Genomic DNA, 22,079 nt, shown 5'->3' with positions numbered 1-22,079 from the left:
TGGTTTTGCCTGTTATAAATTGGGTCATGTTCAGTTAACAAGCTTTGAGTATCTCCCATTGTTTATTTCAGTTGTAATGCTTAGAAGCTTTTGTTCTCTGTCCTGTCAAGCAGTATGCAATGCTTGCCATTATCTAGCACTTGTACAGTTAGTATGATATTTTTACTCAGCTAAGAGCATTTTGCAAAAGGTAAAGGTAAGGCTGGGGGCATACGCTGTAGCAGCACGTGGCCTCGGTGCTCATCTCTGTAACATTAGCCCATGAGCCTGTGGTGTTAGGGAACCCATTACCCTGGGACACAGGACCAGTGTGACATCCGGGTTACCACAGTTGCAAAGGCATTATAGTAATTTAGCATGCATAGAATGTTGTATGCTTTGCTTGTATTTAAAGCACTGGATATGTTTGCTACACACACACACACACACACACATATATATATATATATATATATATATATATATATATATATATATATATATATATATATATATATATATATATATACATATATTAGCAAATGCTTTCAACATCATATTTTTCCTAAAAAAACAAATTGGTATAGTGTAGATAATACCTAATAAAACATAAGAACAAATATATTTTTCTTTACCCCATTAGTAAATCATTTTACAATGAAAAAAATAAGTGAAGGCTGGATAGGGTGCTGTGGCAGGTACTTCAAAAATAGTTAAGCTACCCCTGAAAAGTGACGTTTTTGGTGGGCTGCAATAGATGGCGCTACTTCCGCACGCCCGAGGAATTACTACATACCACTATCTCTTCGTATATAGTCTCTTTGGTGTACTGGGTGGGGGAAGCGTAATCCCGGATAAACACGCCACAGCCCGACCTGCTGCCATCTACGGAGCCATCACAGTACACATGGACAGCCCGAACACGGGGGTACTTGGACAGTTTGACCATGAAGTGATCCTGGAGGACATGGGGAAGCCAATCACGTTTAGGGAAAGGTAGTTGTTCAACGTCTACACTGACACGATAGGGAGGCCAGGCAGGTTGGGCCGGGGAGTAAACTAGGCCTAAGCACGCTTCTAACACACCCGTCTCCGCTAACATGAGATAAATTTTCCTAAGGTAGGAGGTAACAGGAGCCCTGGAGTCACGGTGCAGAGTTACCAGTGCCTGGTGAAGGGGCACTGCACCAGCACGAAGCAGGCGGCTGACGGTGCGACAAGTAATTTCCCAGATTCTGTCCACAACACGAGGCAGATTCAGTTCTGCCCTCAGGACCTCAAGTTTTGCAGTTCTGGGGCACCCCAGAATGAGGCGCATGGCCTCATTTTGAATAAGTTCCAAGGGGTGAAGTTGTGCCGCACTAAACTGTACCAAAACAGGGGCAGCATAATCAATGAGGGACCTGACGACAGAAAGGTAAAACATCCTGAGGACAGGGATGCCGACTCCAAGGCCCCTGTTAGCCAAAACCTTAAGAGGAGCTAACCTAGGAAGGCAGATGTCCTAAAGGAGTGCCATTAACACTGGGCAGGTGAGAAACTCTCCTCCCACTGGCTAGGAAACAGGGAAATAAAATAAAAAAAATGGGAAAATAGGTCAATCGGAAAGGATAAAATAGGAAAGTCTGAATATAGGGAGACAGAAATGTCAAACAATCAAGAAGGACCCAAGAAGCTATAAAGGAAGGAGAAGAAGAAGAGGAGGAGGAAGCAAACAAGTCCCCTGTGACATCAAGATCAAGGTCGAGGTCCGCCGCGTGCCCTGAAGTGCCCTGGCAGTGTTTCTCGTGGAGGAGGAGGAGCCCCTCGGCGTGCAGGCCCCCAGGGTGAGTGTGCGGGTGGTGGAGGGCCAGGGTGTGGACGGGCTACACTTGGGACAGGAAGGAGGGGAGGGCCAGGGTGTGGACGGGCTACACTTGGGACAGGAAGGAGCAGAGGGCCAGGGTGTGGACGGGCTACACTTGGGACAGGAAGGAAGGGAGGGCCAGGGTGTGGACGGGCTACACTTGGGACAGGAAGGAGGGGAGGGCCAGGGTGTGGACGGGCTACACTTGGGACAGGAAGGAGGGGAGGGCCAGGGTGTGGACAGGCTGTACTTGGGACAGGAAGGAGGGGAGGGCCAGGGTGTGGACGGGCTACACTTGGGACAGGAAGGAGGGGAGGGCCTGGGTGTGGACGGGCTACACTTGGGACAGGAAGGGGGAGAGGGCCAGGGTGTGGACGGGCTACACTTGGGACAGGAAGGGGGAGAGGGCCAGGGTGTGGACGGGCTGTACTTTGGACAGGAAGGAGGGGAGGGCCAGGGTGTGGACGGGCTGTACTTTGGACAGGAAGGAGGGGAGGGCCAGGGTGTGGACGGGCTGTACTTGGGACAGGAAGGAGGGGAGGGCCAGGGTGTGGATGGGCTGTACTTGGGACAGGAAGGAGGGGAGGGCCAGGGTGTGGATGGGCTACACTTGGGGGTATTATTCTAGTGTTTGCCCATACTCACCCCTCGCAACCAAAATTGGCTAGGGGGCCATTGAGACTTCGGGGAATGCGGTGGTAAACATGAAATGCGTTGCAAATGCATAGTTTTTGAGTTATGAGGGGTTGAAAAATACCCTAGATGTAGGGAAATTCCTTACAATTACTAAGATGTAGGGAAATTTCATACATTCCGGGTTTACAACGTCTGGAAACCACAAGGTAATTATTGAAAATCACTCCGCACCTCCATATTGTACTTAAGGGCATATTATACATACGGACGATGTGTTTACATGGCGACGCCATTGCAATATGAGCAGCGTTGCCAACGATCCGGTTAGCAATGATACGCTATGTGAGACCAGGTCTACCACGCATTGTTATTATTATTTTTTTGGTGTGAACACGCACCTTTACTTAATACTATTTCCGATAATACGCTTGGTTAGCGATGGTACGCTTTGTTAGCCATTAGCTCACGCATGTGAGACCAGGTCCACCACGTGTGGTTATTTTTTTTTAGAACACGCACCTTTAAGAGGGGGGAGTCCAGGGGGGGGGCACAGCCCCCCCTTGGTTAGCAGGGGGGTCGAGGAGGGTGAAGCCCCCTCGTTAGCAGGTCGTAAAGTTCGGTTGGAGTAGTTTAAATATGCTCCCCCACAAAACTACCCCGAGTTCACGCAGGTCCCCCAAGATCGTTGGGGGAAGGGGATTAATTCGGCTTCTTTACTTCTAAGTACTTTTTTTTTTACTATGATATATGGAGGCGTATTATCGTATTCTGGAGGCGCGGAGTCAATATCCACAATCATCTTGTATAATGGGAATACGAGCCTGTGAAGCAGATTCAAAATCCGGTCAGTAAAGATTCATGTGTTCGAACAGCTCGGGCAAGAGGTTCGAGAGCCTGCACTTCCTGCACAAGCCGCAGTAGTGTTAAAGGCGCGGTGTTGGATGGATCCCGGCTAGCCGGTGGTTTTACTTGTGTCAGTGATAAACAATGAAGATACACTGTGTTTGGTGCCACGGACTCTACTTGGAGGACAGAAACCTTGTGATGAGGTGACAACCTACTAGAGAGAGGGCATGAGTGTGGTGAAGGCGGTTTATGTGAGCACAGATGGCCGCCGGTGCCACGCCAGATGGTGAGGTGAGCATCGTTTGGTGGGTTCATGACGCTTCTCTCCCAAAGCAAGCTTGGGGATCCACTGAGTGCGTGGTTTTCGTATAGGAAACACTAAATTCGTCGCAAATGCTTATTTTAGTGGTGGTGGGAGGAAAAATTTCCTAAATTTAGGGAATTTCCCTAGATCTAGGGAGTTTTTATCCCCCCCCACTAAAAAAATACGCGAATGAGACGGATTTCGTGTCCCCCACCCGAAACCCTGCATTCCCACCAGGTCCCCAGGCTATTATGGGGGGGGGGGGAGTATGGGCAAACACTAGAATTTTACCCACTTGGGACAGGAAGGAGCGGAGGGCCAGGGTGTGGACGGGCTGTAATTAGGACAGGAAGGAGCGGAGGGCCAGGGTGTGGACAGGCTGTACACTCAACCCTCGATTTGCCGGACTAAAAGGGGGGAAGGCTTGTCCGGGAATGGCAAATGTCCGGCAATGGAAAATGTCCGGGGGTCTACCCCCTTGCCGGACTTTACCCTATATATGTCCGGGAAACACAACCCACCCCCGGACTACACCTCGCATAGCTGTCCTATACTGTCCTGTAATATAATATATTACCTTCTACAACATGCACATATACAACATACATATACTATATACAGGTACTGTACTGTTTTTTTATTAGCATTTACCTTACTGTAGATATATTGATTGAGTTTTTGCGACACAGAAAGGTGCACAGGTTTAGCTGTACGCTTGGTTACTTTCTTTGGTGGGTTTTTGGGTGGCATCGTTGTGAAGAAGAGGTGTATCCACGACAAGCACGTAAGCACAACACTCGTGTGACGCGGCAGACTTGTGTACAGTCCAGTACTAGACGTGTATGTCCGCCCGCGCTGCCATCTAGTGCCCGATTTGCGAACTTTGTCTGGCGCGGTAGTTTGAAATCGACTTGTCCCGGACTTTTTTTTTTTTTTTTTACCCCACGGACTCTTGTCCGGCAAATCCGAAATCCGGCAAATGGAGGTCCGGCAAATCGAGGGTTGAGTGTACTTGGGACAGGAAGGAGGGGAGGGCCAGGGTGTGGACGGGCTGTACTTGGGACAGGAAGGAGGGGAGGGCCAGGGTGTGGACGGGCTGTACTTGGGACAGGAAGGAGGGGAGGGCCAGGGTGTGGACGGGCTGTACTTGGGACAGGAAGGAGGGGAGGGCCAGGGTGTGGATGGGCTGTACTTGGGACAGGAAGGAGGGGAGGGCCAGGGTGTGGACGGGCTGTACTTGAGACAGGAAGGAGGGGAGGGCCAGGGTGTGGACGGGAATCACTTGGGACAGGAAGGAGGGGAGGGCTAGGGTGTGGACAGGCTGTACTTGGGACAGGAAGGAGGGGAGGGCCAGGGTGTGGACAGGCTGTACTTGGGACAGGAAGGAGGGAGGGCCAGGGTGTGGACGGGCTGTACTTGGGACAGGAAGGAGGGGAGGGCCAGGGTGTGGACGGGCTACACTTGGGACAGGAAGGAGCGGAGGGCCAGGGTGTGGACAGGAAGGAGCGGAGGGCCTGGGTGTGGACGGGCTACACGGGGGACAGGAATGAGAGGAGGGACAGCGTGTTGTCGTGCTACACTTGGGACAGGAAGGGCGGAGGGCCAGGGTGTGGATGGCTACACTTGGGACAGGAAGGAGGGAGGGCCAGGGTGTGGACAGGCTACACTTGGGACAGGAAGGAGGGAGGGCCAGGGTGTGGACAGGCTACACTTGGGACAGGAAGGAGGGAGGGCCTGGGTGTGGACGGGCTACACTTGGGACAGGAAGGAGCGGAGGGCCAGGGTGTGGACGGGCTACACTTGGGACAGGAAGGAGCGGAGGGCCAGGGTGTGGACGGGCTACACTTGGGACAGGAAGGAGGGGAGGGCCAGGGTGTGGACGGGCTGTACTTGGGACAGGAAGGACCCAGCAAACATGGTTATGCCGGGCCTGCATCTTGCCAGTGCTGGCAAGTCATCATAAACCAAATCGGTTTTGAATTGGTAAGCCATCACGTAGTAATGGGCCCAACAGCGGGCCATTTACTTGCCGATATATGTTTGCACCCCGGGCCTGAATCGGTTAAGCTGCGGGCCAGAAACAGATCTATATTGGCATTCCGTAACCATACTGCAGCCAATACTGGGCCTATGCAGCCTTCTATTAATACCAATGCCGGCCCAATTCTGAGCCGGTTGCAGGCCAACATGGACCAACTGTTTCCATTACCACCCCGCTTTGCAGCTGTGATTTTCCTTTTGCCTTCTCAAAGCTTCATCTCATTGACTGTGTATGTCATCAGAAGAAGACCTCATGAAGTAACAGACGCTGTTCCTCCATAACGTTGTTTTCTAATGACATACACAGTCAATGAGATGAAGCTTCAAGAAGGCAAAAGGAAAATCACAGCTCCAAGCGGTGGTATTGAGCTGATTAAAATCACAATGAAATCCAGACAACAAATAACTGCAAACACAACACTGAAATGGGATTATCAAATCATATTATGCCAGTATTCTGGATTTTCAAGCATTAGGGTTCTAACAGATGCTATAGTTTGTCATCCATTTTCTTTGGATCATTTTAGATCTTTGATAATACAATAGTATCTTATTAAATAATGAGGCCAAAAAATGATCTATGTTGCATAGTAACTTTGACCACATTCAATAATGGTGGTTATATGACTGGACACATATTGCAAGCATCCATGAAAAATAAATGAATGCAAATTATAACATCCGTGAACCCAAAGATTGTCAGACCTAAGGATCGACATGAAAAAATGCAACTCAAATACAAAAATGTAATTTTGCTGCTTCATATCAAGCACTCAACCTTTCAACTTTGCTTGACATGGTGCTGTTTGACCTTGATATGTCTTACACTGGCAAGATTTAAGATTGGCAAAGTGTGAGCTAATTTACTGCTAGAATGTGTCATATAAGTGCTATAAATAAGACGATAATCATTATATGATGCAAAATATATTCTTTCCATAAGAAATCAAAAGCAAATCACAGCATCATGGTGAGATACATCTCTCCCTCTATACTATACAACAGACAAATCACAGCATCATGGTGAGATACATCTCTCCCTCTATACTATGAAACAGACAAATCACAGCATCATGGTGAGATACATCTCTCCCTCTATACTATACAACAGTCAAATCACAGCATCATGGTGAGATGCATCTCTCCCTCTATACTATACAACAGTCAAATCACAGCATCATGGTGAGATACATCTCTCCCTCTATACTATGAAACAGACAAATCACAGCATCATGGTGAGATACATCTCTCCCTCTATACTATGAAACAGACAAATCACAGCATCATGGTGAGATACATCTCTCCCTCTATACTATACAACAGACAAATCACAGCATCATGGTGAGATACATCTCTCCCTCTATACTATACAACAGTCAAATCACAGCATCATGGTGAGATACATCTCTCCCTCTATACTATGAAACAGACAAATCACAGCATCATGGTGAGATGCATCTCTCCCTCTATACTATACAACAGACAAATCACAGCATCATGGTGAGATACATCTCTCCCTCTATACTATACAACAGACAAATCACAGCATCATGGTGAGATACATCTCTCCCTCTATACTATACAACAGACAAATCACAGCATCATGGTGAGATACATCTCTCCCTCTATACTATACAACAGACAAATCACAGCATCATGGTGAGATACATCTCTCCCTCTATACTATACAACAGACAAATCACAGCATCATGGTGAGATACATCTCTCCTCTACACTATACAACAGACAAATCACAGAATAATGTTTAGATAAATCTCTAACTCTATACTATACAACAGACAAATCACAGCATCATGGTGAGATACATCTCTCCCTCTATACTATACAACAGACAAATCACAGCATCATGGTGAGATACATCTCTCCCTCTATACTATACAACAGACAAATCACAGCATCATGGTGAGATACATCTCTCCCTCTATACTATACAACAGACAAATCACAGCATCATGGTGAGATACATCTCTCCCTCTACACACACACACACACACACACACACACAGGATATGGAGAAGATTGATAGAGAAGACCTAGTGACGAAGGACGTTAAGTGGTAGAAGAGGGCATAGCAAGAAACTGAAAAAGACGACATTCAGAAAAGACAAAGAAACACACAGTTTTCCACATAGAAGTATAACAGCTTGAAATGAACTTCATGAGATTGTGTGTGCAAAAACAATACATGAATTTAAGACAAAGTTGGATAGAAAAAGATATAGACGGGATGACAGCATGAGGCTAAGTATGGCTCTTTTCCTTACAACTAGGTAAACACACACACACACACACACACATGGGAATCTCGCCCTAAATTCCGCATCCTTTTTATAGCGTAATTGATGCACTGTACTCCTGAAAAAAATATCTCCCTCAACTCATGCAGGAAAACATTATTTTTGATACTTTTCCTCAACTATTTCTTCATTTTGCCAAGAAAAATTGTCATTATCTGTGAAAAATTAATAAAACAGGAAACAGAATGAACCTAATGTCCTGTATCCTTTTCATAGCTCAAGGGACCATATTGGCTCTCTGGCGGTGACTCAGAGACAAGTACTGTTTTGACTTAACTCGGATCCTCTTTTCTATTTCGGGAAAAAATAATACTGGCTGTCGTTTGGAGCCAAATGTCCAAACGTGGTACCTGCTGGTAGAAAAAAATGTATTTACCCTTTGCTGGTAAGGTTTTAAGGTTTGCATCTGTGTGTGGTGTGTGTGACCACTGAGGGGCGAATGTGCCGGGGGCCACAGTCTCCTGAAGCCCAAACAGACAAAATACTAGCTTGGAGGTTTTGTATTTTTTTGCCCAGGGCTTTATTTTGCTCTCCAGCAGCTTAAGAATGATTTAACTTGCTGTTAAATAATTGTTAGTAGCTATTTTGATTTCTGGTCTTAAGATAAGTGATTTACAGACGCCCTCTCGCTGGAGAGGGCGTCTGTAAATCACTTATCTTAAGAAACAACTAAGTCTTAAGCTAACAACTATTTAACAAGGATTAAATCATTCTTAAGCAAACAAAGAAAGTCAAACTTCTGTCTTGAATCTTAGCTGGATTAATATAGTCCCACTTTACTATTCTCCTGAAAAAATCTCCTTCAACTCATGCAGGATAGCATTATTTATGGTACCTTTCCTCAACTATTTCTTCATTTTGCCAACAAAAATCACCATTATCTGTGAAAATAAATAAAACAGGAAACAGAATATTCAAAAATAAATTAACTAACTCTTCAACTCCAATATTAGGGAAGTAAAAACTGAACTGAAAAAAAAACAACAACTAATGAACAATAATAATGATAATAATAATAATAATAATAATAATGATGATGATGATGAATACAGTATTAACTTCAAGAAACATTGCAAGAAGTTAAGGGGATTCAAACAGAAACTGAAAATAACAAATCCAGTAATCTTTTCCTTGGAGAATCTTTTGTAATGCATGAGATGAAATTCCTTCCATTACTTTCCCAGTAAAAAAGAACCGTATACAAATACTTAAACCATACTCTGACATGGCTATTGTGATCAGTCACCTAATTAAGATCTAGCTATCTATGTCTGACAAAACACCATCTTGTGATGAATGTGCTGAATCATTTGACTGGGATTTCAACCTTTGTGCTCTACCTCCACAACGATCGCTGGAACAACGGAGATATTTCATAATTGTTTGACCAATCTCCTTCTCATCTGTAGAAAATTGTGGCTTCATGAGCAGCACTCCTGTCAAAAAATAATGTGATGTAAATATATTAACTATACATTATTAATTCTGTAAAATCTGATGGCCACTGAAAGGCTGCTGTTCCCCTACTCTAGACCTTCTCATCACCTCCTCATTAGTCACCCTGTCATCCCAGTCAGGTGTTACTTAAATAGGGAAGGTTACAGTGGCGTAGCTACGGGTGGGTGGGAAGCCAATAACCCCCAGGTGCCTAACCACTGGCCAGTGGGCACAGCTGCCATCTGACAAGGCAGGTGTTCCACCATGTAGGACGGAGGAAGCATGCAGGAACATTATGAATAATTTCTACTCATGACTTACTCTCGAACTCAAGTACAATAAATATTTTTCCTCTGCTTGAAAGAAAGTATAAGATTTATCAAACTATCTCTCTGATGCCTCACTCCATTCAGGAACGTCTAACAAAGAGGTGGCCACAGCAGAAGAGCTTCCAATTTTTCTTTATTCACCTGGAGGATAGTTTCTTTGAATTGTTTATGGGAAGAAAACAATATATTCAATGTTTATGATAACCAACATAGCAGTCTTCTAATACCAACATCAAGTATTATTTAGCATTTCTTAAGTTGGACTGTTCTAATTACATGATTCATATATACTTGAAATTGTACTCACCACACACCAGTTGACAAAGCTTTGTTGACTTGAATCCTATCTTGGTGAAATTCTCCTTTGTTTTCCAACACTTCTTGCCCTCCCAATTGAATTTATGTTGCAGTCGATTTGACATGACAGTATCCAAAATTGACTTTACTGCAACTCTCAATGTAGTTCCTCCCAAAACCTTCAGCCGTTGTACCTAAAACATATAACTTAGATAATAATATGTTCTTTGTTATTTTTTATCATGCATTTGAAGTATTTTCCCAACATACAGTTCGCTTGATTTAACTACGACTAGAGTGTGATCAACTAGTTTTGCAAACTCAAACTAAAAGAACCTGACTGCGTCTTTCACACACAGTTAGGCTAAAATATGTAAAACATTATTCCAGTTTATTTTGTTATCATTCATTGTTACACAATCTTTGGTAATCATTACCAAGGGGCCTCTAGATGCATAAACACAATCAAAAAATAAATAAAAGAAATTTTCATAGGTACAAAGGACTGACTCTTCAACGGGTCACATGTACATGAAGGTTAAGATCAAGATCAAGGCATCATGGCTGGACAACAACAACAAGCCCGTGTACGTCAGCCAAGGGAATTTCGAGAAAGGAGAGACGTCCTGAATGAACTGAGTGATACAGAACTGATCAGAAGGTACCGACTTGATCGTGCTGGCATTGTTTTTGTGACAGACTTGGTGAGGCCCGTGTTACTGAGACCAACGGCGACCAACAAGGCTCTCACTCCCGAGCATAAAGTTTTAATAACCTTAAGGTACCTAACGACGGGGAAAATGCAGCTCTGTAATGGTGATGACTTGGGAGTGTCCCAACAGACAGTGAGCAGGGTCATCACGGAAACACTGGACGCCCTAAGTGCCCCACACATACTGAAAAGATTTATAAAGTTTCCCGCCAATCAAGATCTCCAGCAAAAAAAGACAGAATTCAGGGACGTTGCTGGCTTTCCTGAAGTGGTTGGTGTTATTGATGGAACTCACATCAGAATTATGAGACCAAGACAGTTTGAGGCAGAATATGTAAACCGCAAGAGATACCATAGTATAAATGTGCAGGTGGTTTTCGATGCCAAATACAAGATTACTGACTTAGAAGCGAAGTGGCCAGGCTTAGTTCATGATGCACGCATTTTGAATGAAAGTGGGCTCAAGAGGATGTTCGAGACTCGTGCTGTTCCAGCTGGATGCCATCTGCTTGGGGACAGTGGGTACGGTAACAAAACTTGGCTGCTGACACCATATCTGCGACCTCAGCATGAATACCAGCTAGCCTACAATAGGTAAGATATGAAATAATCTGCATTTCGTAAAACTATATGATGAACTGCAATAGCTTCTTGATATGATTTGGATAAACAACGTATATTACAAACAAAATATTTGCCTGGCAAATTTGCAGTTTATGACCCCACACCCTATTTTGATTTTCAGTTTCCCTAAGAATAACAAACATGGGGACCTAATGGGAGTTTGTGATTTTAGGTGGGGGAATGCAAAATCGGGCACTCTTGCCAGTCTCGCAGTGTTACAACTTTCAGCAATCTAACCTAAACAGTATTATGTAAAATAATTTTATTTCTACTTTTCAGAGCTCACAAGAAAACACGGAGTATTGTGGAGAGAGGAATTAGCCAGTGGAAGCGAAGATTTCATGTTCTCCACAGTGAAATTCGTGTAACTCCCCCAGGGAAAGTATGTAAGATTATTTTTGTCTGCGCTATGTTGCACAACATATGCAAAGACAGAAATATTCAAATACTTTTGGAGGGTGGTGAAGAACATGGCCAACCACAAGCAGAGGACAACATCCAGATGGCTGCCGGAGAGGAAAATGACGACAATGGTGGTCATGCCGAGCCGCTCCCTGCAGGTCAAGACCGTGATGGATTGCGGTACAGGGACGAGTTTGTCAGATGCTATTTCAAGTAAGTTATATTAATGGAACTAATTTTAAACCCCAAAACTAATGGTATTATTACAGTGTGTTCCCTGTCTCACTGTTGCATTTCTCACCCTCATACTGGGTTAGTTCTCACCATTCTATAAATTTCTTACCCCTATAAACTGCTAGAAACGCCGTTACTGATTTTTTTTTAATTAGAGATTTCCTTATGGGCGACGCGCTCAGCCTGTGTCCCGGCGCATTACCGAGCCTTGGGCCAAGTGCACCATGGAAAATGGTCTCCAATGACATTTGACTAACCTAGGCTAGGTCTTCCGATAGATTATAGTCAAATGTCTTCCGGTGTAGGTTATTAGTATTAGAAAACACGCCGAAACATGATGCGCGGCAACCCTTTTCATTAGCTTAAAATTGAAAAAAATTAGTTGTGAAAACAAAGGTTAGCAAAATCATTCAAAACACACAAATATACCAAGAAAATATATTCACTTCATAATTTGCGAGACAGGAGAGACACTGGAATTTTAATTACCAAACTAACAATCATGCTAAAACCACTGTTGTACATTTGGGAAGTACTAGTATTCAATAATGTGTAGTATAATTGAATCATTTCCTTGTAATTTTAGCAATCACTTGCCCTACAAAATCTTATTTTAGCTATGTCTTTTTTTTTCAGTGTTGAACTGTGAGGAACTTCGATGTACAATCGTGCCAGAAAAAACTGTGTAAGTAGAGGAATTTAATAGAAAGACAAGTTTAAGCAATCATATTTATTTATCATATTTATTTTGTATTTTGGTTCCACTTATCACACACTTGTGCAATTTTTTCCATTGCCATCCTAACTGCTCTTTGCGCTTGGATTTGTTCCTCCAGTAGCTGAAGCTCAAGTTTCCTTTTTTTTTTTTTATGTTGCAGCTCCTCCTCATCTACCATGAAGACTGTTCCGTCTTCCGAGGCAGAGGGAAGCAGCACACTGGTGACTTCTGTGGCAGGGGCAGAGGGAGCAGGCACGCTGGAAATCACCTCAGCAGCAGCAGCAAATAAGGCGGGCAGATCTTGGGTAGCACCCTCCAAGAGCGACGCTGGGCCAGTTTCTGCATGACTGGTTAACTCACTCATGCAGACACTAAGGAAAAAAAGTTTAAATTATTGATAAGTCTAATTGTACAGTGCTCGCAAAAAGTTTAGGACGCGCCTATCAGCGAGCGCAGGTCGCTAGGGAACTCCGCATTATAAGAAAAGAGCTGAAAAAATCGTTACAATGTAGCGAAAATGCTTTGCTTTGTCTTTGCAACGTTGGTCGAGTCTCCCGCTAAGTAGTGACAACACTGAAAATGAGCTGCCAGTTAGTTTTTAAAAATTTAAGTAGTGAAGAAATAACCTTTCCACCCCAGCCCGCTCCACGAGTGACGCTTTGAAATTATGTGTATCTACAGATTGTGTTGTGAACTGCGGATTTAATATTGGGAAATATGAACAATTATCACATGATATACTTGCAATGATAGTTGCTTTGCATAAGGCTGGGCAGCAAACCAAGGAGATCTTGATACAACTCGGTGTGAGTGAGTGTTCTCTGAGGAAGAACGTTGCCAGGTTTCACCAGCGTGGTGGCGAGGAAACACCCACTCAAAAACCTCAGTCTGTCCACCCTTATAAGGTCTTATAACGGCCGTGGAGCGGGCTGGGGTGGAAAGGTTATTTCTTCACTACTTAAATTTTTAAAAACTAACTGGCAGCTCATTTTCAGTGTTGTCACTACTTAGCGGGAGACTCGACCAACGTTGCAAAGACAAAGCAAAGCATTTTCGCTACATTGTAACGATTTTTTCAGCTCTTTTCTTATAATGCGTGAGTTTCTAGCGACCTGCGCCTGATCGGCCTAAACTTTTTGCGAGCACTGTAAGCGATGTTAAGTCTGATACACATTGAGTAAAAATGCAGCCTCAACCTTCTTTCTATTACTCCCCAGTGAATCAAGAAAGAGTTCTGGGGGGCAGCATGAGCTAAACATAACAGGCACCAATTTAAACAAATTCCTTATGCCATGACGAGCTTCATGAGACTACCATGCCCTTAAAAATAAACAAATAAATTATTCAACAAATACATAAAAGAAAACTACAGGCACTATAGGTTGACTTGAAATAAATAAGTAAAGTTACTACACTCGTTCCCTCGGCACAGCCTTCCAGATAGCTATTCACACTTCTTTGACACTCAGTTGTCTCCCTCTCATAGATTAAACAAAATCTAATCAGTCCAGAAAATATTCCACAACATAATGAAAATAAATTTATAAAACTTTAAACACAATCTAATCATACTAAAACAAATATCCAACACCATAATTAAAATATATTCTTAATCAATTGAAAAAAAAATACACTTGTCTAACAGTACCTGCTGCTCGTCCCTTCAAGTGGATCGTCGTGGAGACTAGGAGCACCAGCTATGCCCGTTATGGTGACATTTTCTTTTCCCAAAATATCTGCCACCAGCTCTTCAAGAGGGTCAATGGGGGGATGAGGAGAGCCACCACCTGGAAGTTAAAATACAGTTTTGCTAAGCCCAAAATTGAAAAACAAAAGAAAAGAGAAAAAAAGTATAAGGTTTATTCCACACATGCCATTTTCTTTTCTTTCTGTCCACTTACTACATACATAATGACCTAAAATGACCAAACAAAATAGTTTAATAGTGTTGTTTAGTTTATACTATGAATATATATATATATATATATATATATATATATATATATATATATATATATATATATATATATATATATATACATATATATATATATATATATATATATATATATATATATATATATATATATATATATATATATATATATATATATATATATATATATATATATATATATATATATATATATATATATATATATATATATATATATATATATATATATATATATATATATATATATATATATATATATATATATATATATATATATATATATATATATATATATATATATATATATATATATATATATATATATATATATGAGGTTCTAATGGTTCAGCTTGATGAGTTCTTGGCAGACAGGTAAAATTGACCACTGTGAGAAGGGAGAACTTGTAGTTTTATCAAAAATAGACCAAAACTAAGGTGCCGGAGTTGTACTGGACCTTTACCCTAACTTTACATGGTGTTCTACAGTTAAGTATTAGTCTGGTAGCTGGGTGGCTCAACCTTGCAAAAATACCCCCCAAGCAGGTTATGATTGATTTTGGTAGAGGAAGTTATGTAGAATCAGAATCTGAATGATGCCAAGCTGGCATCATTGAGGAAATTGAGAAATTCAAGATGGCGTCCAAGATGGCCGCCGCAAGGATCCAAAATCTTTAAATGGCTGTCATTTCGTCATTTTTTGGCCAATTTTATATTGTAACATATCAATTCTAAGGTTTTTGGGGTCAAGGAATTCAATGTTAGCAATAAAAAGATTGCAGATCTTCAAATTATTGAGCTATCAACTTTTTCAATTAATAAAATGATAATTCTGTTCGAACAAAATTTATCTGACAGCATTTAGAAATTCAGAAAACTACAATGACACTTTTTTAGTGAGCAAACACATTCTAAATTTGCAGTCACTTTGTTGGTGTAACTAAAGAACCATGAAGTCATTCATTTTAAGGGAGAGAGTCCTCATTTTCACTCTCTGTGTCGTCGTCTTCGTCATCGGTGTCATCCAAAGCGGCATCCTGGAGGGCTTTGTTAAGAGGATTGCAACAGTTTAGACTGGAGTCGACACTGCAATTGCAGAAGGTACTGCAAGCAATATCATTTTTGCGGCACAAGCACCTCCTAGTGGAACATACGTCTGTTGATGAATGACAGCTGCAGCACAAAAGGTTCAGTACTCTGTCGGGAGCAGCCATTGTGTCGGGTGGAAGTGGAATTGGGAGAAGAGTTTGGCTGTCATGGTCTGGTTTCCACCCAAAATCCGAGGCAGCCAAAGCTGGGGGATCAGACTGCAGTGCTGCTTTCCATAGAGATGCTTGATATTGGGCTCTCTTGATATGCAAAGCAAATGCTCTGGAGCTGGGTGGAAGGGTCGCTAGTTTGAATTTCCGAGATTTGCTTTTTGCGGTTTTGTGCTGCCACATGCTGTAGCGAACCTCTGACATCGAGCCAGTTGCCTTGCTGCCGTAGCATTTAGCAATGAATGCAACAGCTTGCTTTTCCAAGTCCTTTTCATCTGTTTCGCTGTCTCCAAGCAAAGGAGGATGATGCCCGTGTTTGAGGACTTTCAATGCTTTGACTTTCCCTATTCCATACAGTGTACTCACTGTATCACAGCCAGTTAGGGCATGCAGCGGAAGTAGATACTTGGCTATTTCTGCATGCTGGTTTGCTGTCGCACCAATGTCTATGGCATTCCTTGACGGACGGGTTGGAACCAAGAAAATATTGTTACAGAGACCTTCAGATGCAACAAAATGAACCAACAGGACAAAGACATCTGTGTCATCACAAATGATGTGTATCGTTTTCTGTGTTCCTCTTGCGACATCCACTACATGGTTGACAATAATAACATCAGCTTCTTCGTGTGTCACTTTCAAATCTGTCCTCCTTAGACACATTCCTTTTTGGATGGAATATGGCACAGGATCTGGTCCCGTGATGACTAGTTCCTTGTCAGTTCTATCTGTTTGAAAACGATCCACTAAAGCATCACACAGTAAGTTAATGATCTGTACTTTGTTGTCCACAATAGACAGTGACGCAGCTTGAGAGAGAAGTGGTGAGTTCAAAGTCAGATGGAATGGACTGCTTTCTGTAATTGAAGACCGTCGACTCCTTGTGCAACCCTTTGGGCTATACGCGTGGTATCTGTCAAACACCAGATACACATCACTTTGGACCAGTTTCTGTCTCAAGTATGTTTCCACGGCTGCAATGAGATCAATGATTCTTCCAGGAACAGGCCAGTGAATTGTCCAAAGTATTGCACAGCCATCAAGCACAACTACCTCTGGGTTTGGTGTCATTCGAGAGGATCGTTCAACTCCCAAAGAATTCTTCAGTTTCGACTTTGATGTAGCGGGTCGTAGGTTACCTTCGTCTGTGAAAAGGGAAGTTGGAATTTGGGAAAGTTCATAGTCAAAGAGTTCCCTCAAATTGAAATCTTCTGTATCCATAAGTCCAATAGTCCTAGTGAAGATAACTTCAGTGTCAAAGGTAGGATCAGACCGCCCATGTAGTGTTGTCTTCTTTCGTTTGGTTGCCATCGTAGTTACTGGACAGCTGATTGTTTCATGGAATCCATCTGGCAGCTTTGCTTCGTATGCTTCTGCAGACTGTTTTCCTAGTGCCAAGGCTTCGTCTACATTCACCGTCGAGGAAGCAAGTTCTCCTGTGGCAATGTTGAACAGTTCCTTGGGGTGACCAGTTGGATCGAGAGGATCGATACAATGCTCCAACTTTTTTTGTAGGCTTTGTCTGTCATGTGCATCTGATCGGATCTGTGCTCGGGACTCTTCTTTGTGGTAAACTGAGGGTTGTTGAATGTTGTCTCGCATGGCTTGGATGTCATGGGCAAGCCTGCTGCAGCTGTGGAGACTGAGTGACCATCTTTTGGTGGCATTGCTGTTCATTGTGAGTCCTGTCAAACCTCCATGACTATGCCCAAACCGCATGAATGTGCTTTCAATGTACATGTCACTCCATGTGGCGTTTGATGCTCCAGCTGTGTGTCTCATCGTATGTTGGCCTCTGAGAAACTTTTCTGTAATCTCAGGTGGCAGTGCTTCCATGGAGCGAAGATAGTACATGCCATATCTAGCGTAGTTTACATGACCAGCGGCAAAAAAGTATGGCAACATTTGGGATAACGCCCAGAGATGAAGCGGCCAGTCCGATTCCCGTTCTGCACGCGTGAATGCCATAATGATGAGCACTGGTCGGATGAAGCCATCTAGCCAGAGTTTCGCAGTTTTGCTTTTGGTTGATAGATCTGCCATCCAGGTCTCCAAATCTTCAAAAGAGTCTATTTCTTTGATATACTTCCGAAGAATTTCTTCAGCAAGCAGTCTGAATGCCCTCACATTCTGTGGGTATTTCTTTCCAGACAACATTTTCTCCACTCCACCAAAGGTCGTTTTCAGAATGTCTGGGAGTCCAGAATCCATCATCAGTTTGCCGACACACCCACAGAAGCTCATAACTGTGTGGAATCCTCCTAAGCGGGGATAGATATTTCCAAACAACTCTGGAGATGACCATATGTTATCCAGGATGACTTTGTACAACTGTTGGTCGGCTGTGATGATGACGAAGTTTTGACCACAGTCTGATGTCAATGCTTGAGCCTCAACCAGAGCTGTCTTTATTGTTGATGGGTCTGAGGGTTTCAGGTCAATCAGCGGCCTATACCGAGTCGTAGTGGCTGGTCGAACTGTGTGGTTTTGTTCCCGAGCCACCTTGGTTATGTGCCCTCCATACTCTGCAACATTGTCATTTGATGTTACAGATTTGAGGAATTGAAGATCTAGCTCCTGTGCTCTCTTCAGACTAATGTTCTGCCATACCTGTAACCGACCTTGTGCTTCTGGAGTTAATGGAGGTACATCCAGCATACCTGGGTGCTTTAGGCCATTGTAGTGGTGTATATTAGTTTCATCATCTGGCAATTTCATATTGGCTTTGCTGACTCTAGAATTCTGTGTTCTTCATCTTCTTCATTTGTAGCTGGATCAGCTTGAGACTGGCACATCAACATTGCGAGTGCATGAGTAGATTTTAAGCCACTGAGAGATGAAATATTGGCATCATAGTTGTCGATGACTGTTTGAATCAAACCATCTTCAGCTTTGAATATACCCTGCACTTTTGTAAGATCAGCAGTATTGTGTGCAGCAGATGATTTGAACCGCAGGACTTCATCATATGAACATGTCACGGAGAAGTCATGCAACGTATTTATCAAGTGTTTTTCTCTTGCATAAACACCAAGCGCAACTTGTAATGAGGTAGGTCTATGTTTGACAGCTCCGGTAATCATGTTTCCTATGAGAAGTGCAGGGAGTGAGCCAGAAAGTTTTGGACTGATTTCAGACAACAAGGACATCAATGTACTACCAGATTCAGTCAGAGCAATTTGTTCATTTATTCGTGTACAGAAGCTCTTGGAGTCGAGATCAATGGTTTTTGCTTCCTGGACAATCAGACTTGCAACTGTCTTTATTGCATGTTCATTGTCATCAGAGTCGTCTTCTAAGTGCACTAGCTCGGACGCACGTGATCTGAATACCAAAAGGGTTGCTAATCCTTTGCAGGACAATAGCAAGAGTCGTTCGCCAAAATGCTTTCCCAGTGCATCAACTAAGTTCCGTCTTTGAAGTTGAATGCCACCGTCATCAGTGTACTGTTTGTGAACCTCAGTTGAAGCCCACAGTTTGCTCATGTCAGATTCCATATACGTGACGAGCCTGGAAAATGCTGGATCCTTTTGAGGTTTACTTTCAGTTTTCAATGATTTCGGACCCTTGAATGATGGCCTGCAGTCCCGATGATAACGTGCGTCAGCCGCATGCAGATCACTAACTGCGCCAAGAACACGAAGTTCAACATCTTTAGCCCACTGATCATTTCGGTCACGGCACACCTGAAGAATTGTCTCTTTGAAGTTCTTGTCTGTTGACCCTATAGTTCGACAGCGACTTACAGGTCTCCATCTGCCAGGGTTCCTGTAGTCCTTTTGTTCGGCACATTTCTCCCCGCAGAATATGCAGTGGGTTTGGAAGGTAAATTCTGACTGTGATTGAGACCTTCTTGTTCGTTTCGCTGGTGGTTGTTCACTAGGAGACTTTTGCTGTTTCTGCAGAGCCCTTCCAATTTTGTGCTTTGATGTATATGATGATACACACGATCGATGGCATTGAACTGTAAAGTCACTGTTTTCTCTGATATTAAATTCTAAGTCTGTTGGTAATGTGTCACCACGTTTTATGCTTGCGTTGATTATGGACTGGATCCTATCTCTCCCAGCATTGGTCAAAACCTGGCTCTTGGGCTCACTGCAGCTGCCCATCAGTTTGAAGTAACACTCAGCCATTTTCATCTGTCAATATTCATTCCATCTGAAAAGATATTAAAAAAATCATATTAAAAAAATCATCAGCTACAAGCACCACCACCACCAGAAAGTAAAACAAAGAGACAAAAAGGCCAGTTTCGCAGGCTTCAACGTTACCCTTTCTGAAAAGAAAAGAACAATGTTATGATATTAATTTCTGCTTTCTGTCCTATGATTAGGAGTACCTGAGATGAAGCAAAAGTGTATTACATGAGCACATTAACTACTTGCTTTGTCAGGCTCTTGGCTAATGGAGAACAACCACCTAGGATCAGTTACCAATCAAAATCTTGGAACTGGTTTAAAAAAAATATGTGTAACTCAATAATTTGAGGATCTGCAGTGTTTTTATTGCTAAAATTGAATTCCTTGACCCCAAAAACCTTTGAATTGATATGTTACATTATAAAATCGGCCAATAAATGACGAAATGACAGCCATTTAAAGATTTTGGATCCTCATGGCTGACCATCTTGGACGTCATCTTGAATTTCTCAATTTCCTCAATGATGCCAGCTTGGCATCATTCAGATTCTGATTCTGCATAACTTCATCTACCAAAATCAATCATAACCTGCTTGGGGGGTATTTTTGCAAGGTCCACATAAAAATCAGGGTTCTGCTACCAGACTATATGTAGTACCCCAATTTAAGAAAAAAAAAAAAAATTCTGGAAAAGCTAAATCTGAAGAACCATGCGCCAGGAATACTCATTTCTCTTACCTGTTGCAGCAAAGTCCTTTCTGACTTGACTCAGCTTGGGCCGTGCTGTGACAAGGATGGTGTGCCATCGCTTTTGGCACTCCTTCGTTGTCCTCTGCCCTGCAGGAAAGGCTTGCTGGAGTTTGCTCCTTATGTCCTCCCATGCCTTCTGCTTGGTTTGATGGGTGCACCCATCCTCGCTGAAGCTCTGCCTGAGAACACGAGCGTGGTCTCTGTAGAGCTGAAGCAAATATAAGGACTCGTCCATAGTCCAGTTCGGCTTCCTTGTCCTCTTCTTTGATGGGGTTGAGGCAGCAGCTACAGGGTCATCCATGGCGTCAAGAAACGAAAAGGCGTGCGGCGTGTGGCTCACTGGCTGACTGGCTGAGCGAATGTTTACCTCCGGCGGAGCGCCGTTGCTAAGGCTACAGTTTGTTTTGGACAATAACCTTATTTACTGCGAAGATATAGTGAAATTATTGCTTAATTAATATGGAAATGTGTTTTTTATGTCTATTTCCATATCTTCAGTGCTTCTATATCACTTAATAGAAAAAAATTGTATGCAGGGTTCCCACACTTGTCGGCGATCACGAAATCACCCATAGCTATGAACGTTATAGCTATGAAAGGGATATGAAACTTTCATAGTGCTTATGAAAAAAAATTATGAAACTTTCATAGTTATTACCAGATTTACGACTGAAATTTATGAAATTTTATAAGTACCAGCCCTGGAATGCTGAAGTGAAGTGAAGGCAAGAGAAGGACTTTTTATACAATTCAAAAGAGGGAGGGAAAGAAACAAAGGGGTGGAACAAAACCTTATTTTACACATAATTTAGGGCAGGGATTGGTCACAATTAGTGGGCGGAGAAGTGAGTGGACACGATGACAGGGTATGGGCAGTGTATGGAGGTCATTGTAGGTCACACCCAAACATGGATAGTTTTCTGTGAGTGGCTCAGGAGAAGGGTATGGGAGGAGTTAAGGAAAAAAGCAAAACAAACAAACATTTTTTCTATGAACGGGTGAGGGGAGGGAGACTGGGATGGACGGAGCAGCTGCAGGACCCGTGTTGTTGACATGATGCCGTAGGGCTAAAGGGGCACAACAAGACACAAGTTGAGACATAAATAGACGGAAACAAGATACTGGACACACAATGATATAGTTGTAGGACATACATACACACAGACAGACACAAGTAAATATCATAAAAATAGCATGGATCGCTACACGTAACATCATTCAAATAAAGTGTTAATAAAATTATTAATTTTAC

At 42.9% G+C, this 22,079-nt stretch overlaps 2 protein-coding genes across 3 annotated transcripts; one reads left to right on the top strand and one right to left on the bottom strand.

Annotated features, from left to right (window-relative positions):
• Positions 1-1,669: 1,669 nt before the first annotated feature.
• Positions 1,670-13,031, top strand: LOC126993369 (putative nuclease HARBI1). Its single transcript, XM_050852427.1, has 5 exons — positions 1,670-1,805; positions 10,528-11,338; positions 11,648-11,983; positions 12,641-12,689; positions 12,883-13,031. Exons 2-4 carry the CDS (start codon positions 10,593-10,595, stop codon positions 12,651-12,653), a joined length of 1,095 nt encoding a protein of 364 aa, XP_050708384.1. The 5' UTR covers positions 1,670-1,805; positions 10,528-10,592; the 3' UTR covers positions 12,654-12,689; positions 12,883-13,031.
• LOC126993370 (uncharacterized) lies at positions 12,726-21,553 on the bottom strand. 2 transcript variants are annotated; one of them, XM_050852428.1, is made up of 3 exons: positions 20,816-21,550; positions 14,371-14,509; positions 12,726-13,093 (listed from the first exon to the last, which is right to left on the bottom strand). In XM_050852428.1, exons 1-3 carry the CDS (start codon positions 21,126-21,128, stop codon positions 12,748-12,750), a joined length of 798 nt encoding a protein of 265 aa, XP_050708385.1. In that variant the 5' UTR covers positions 21,129-21,550; the 3' UTR covers positions 12,726-12,747. The 2 variants fall into 2 exon arrangements, with proteins under 2 accessions (XP_050708385.1, XP_050708386.1); XM_050852429.1 differs by lacking the exon at positions 14,371-14,509 and having other exon boundaries at positions 12,957-13,093; positions 20,816-21,553.
• Between the last annotated feature and the right edge of the window lie 526 nt (positions 21,554-22,079).

Source organism: Eriocheir sinensis, unplaced genomic scaffold (assembly GCF_024679095.1).
Source record: "Eriocheir sinensis breed Jianghai 21 unplaced genomic scaffold, ASM2467909v1 Scaffold606, whole genome shotgun sequence".
Classification (NCBI taxonomy): domain Eukaryota; kingdom Metazoa; phylum Arthropoda; class Malacostraca; order Decapoda; family Varunidae; genus Eriocheir; species Eriocheir sinensis.
The sequence above is the reverse complement of the archived record's forward strand: the minus strand, read 5'-3'. Positions and strand labels throughout refer to the sequence as shown.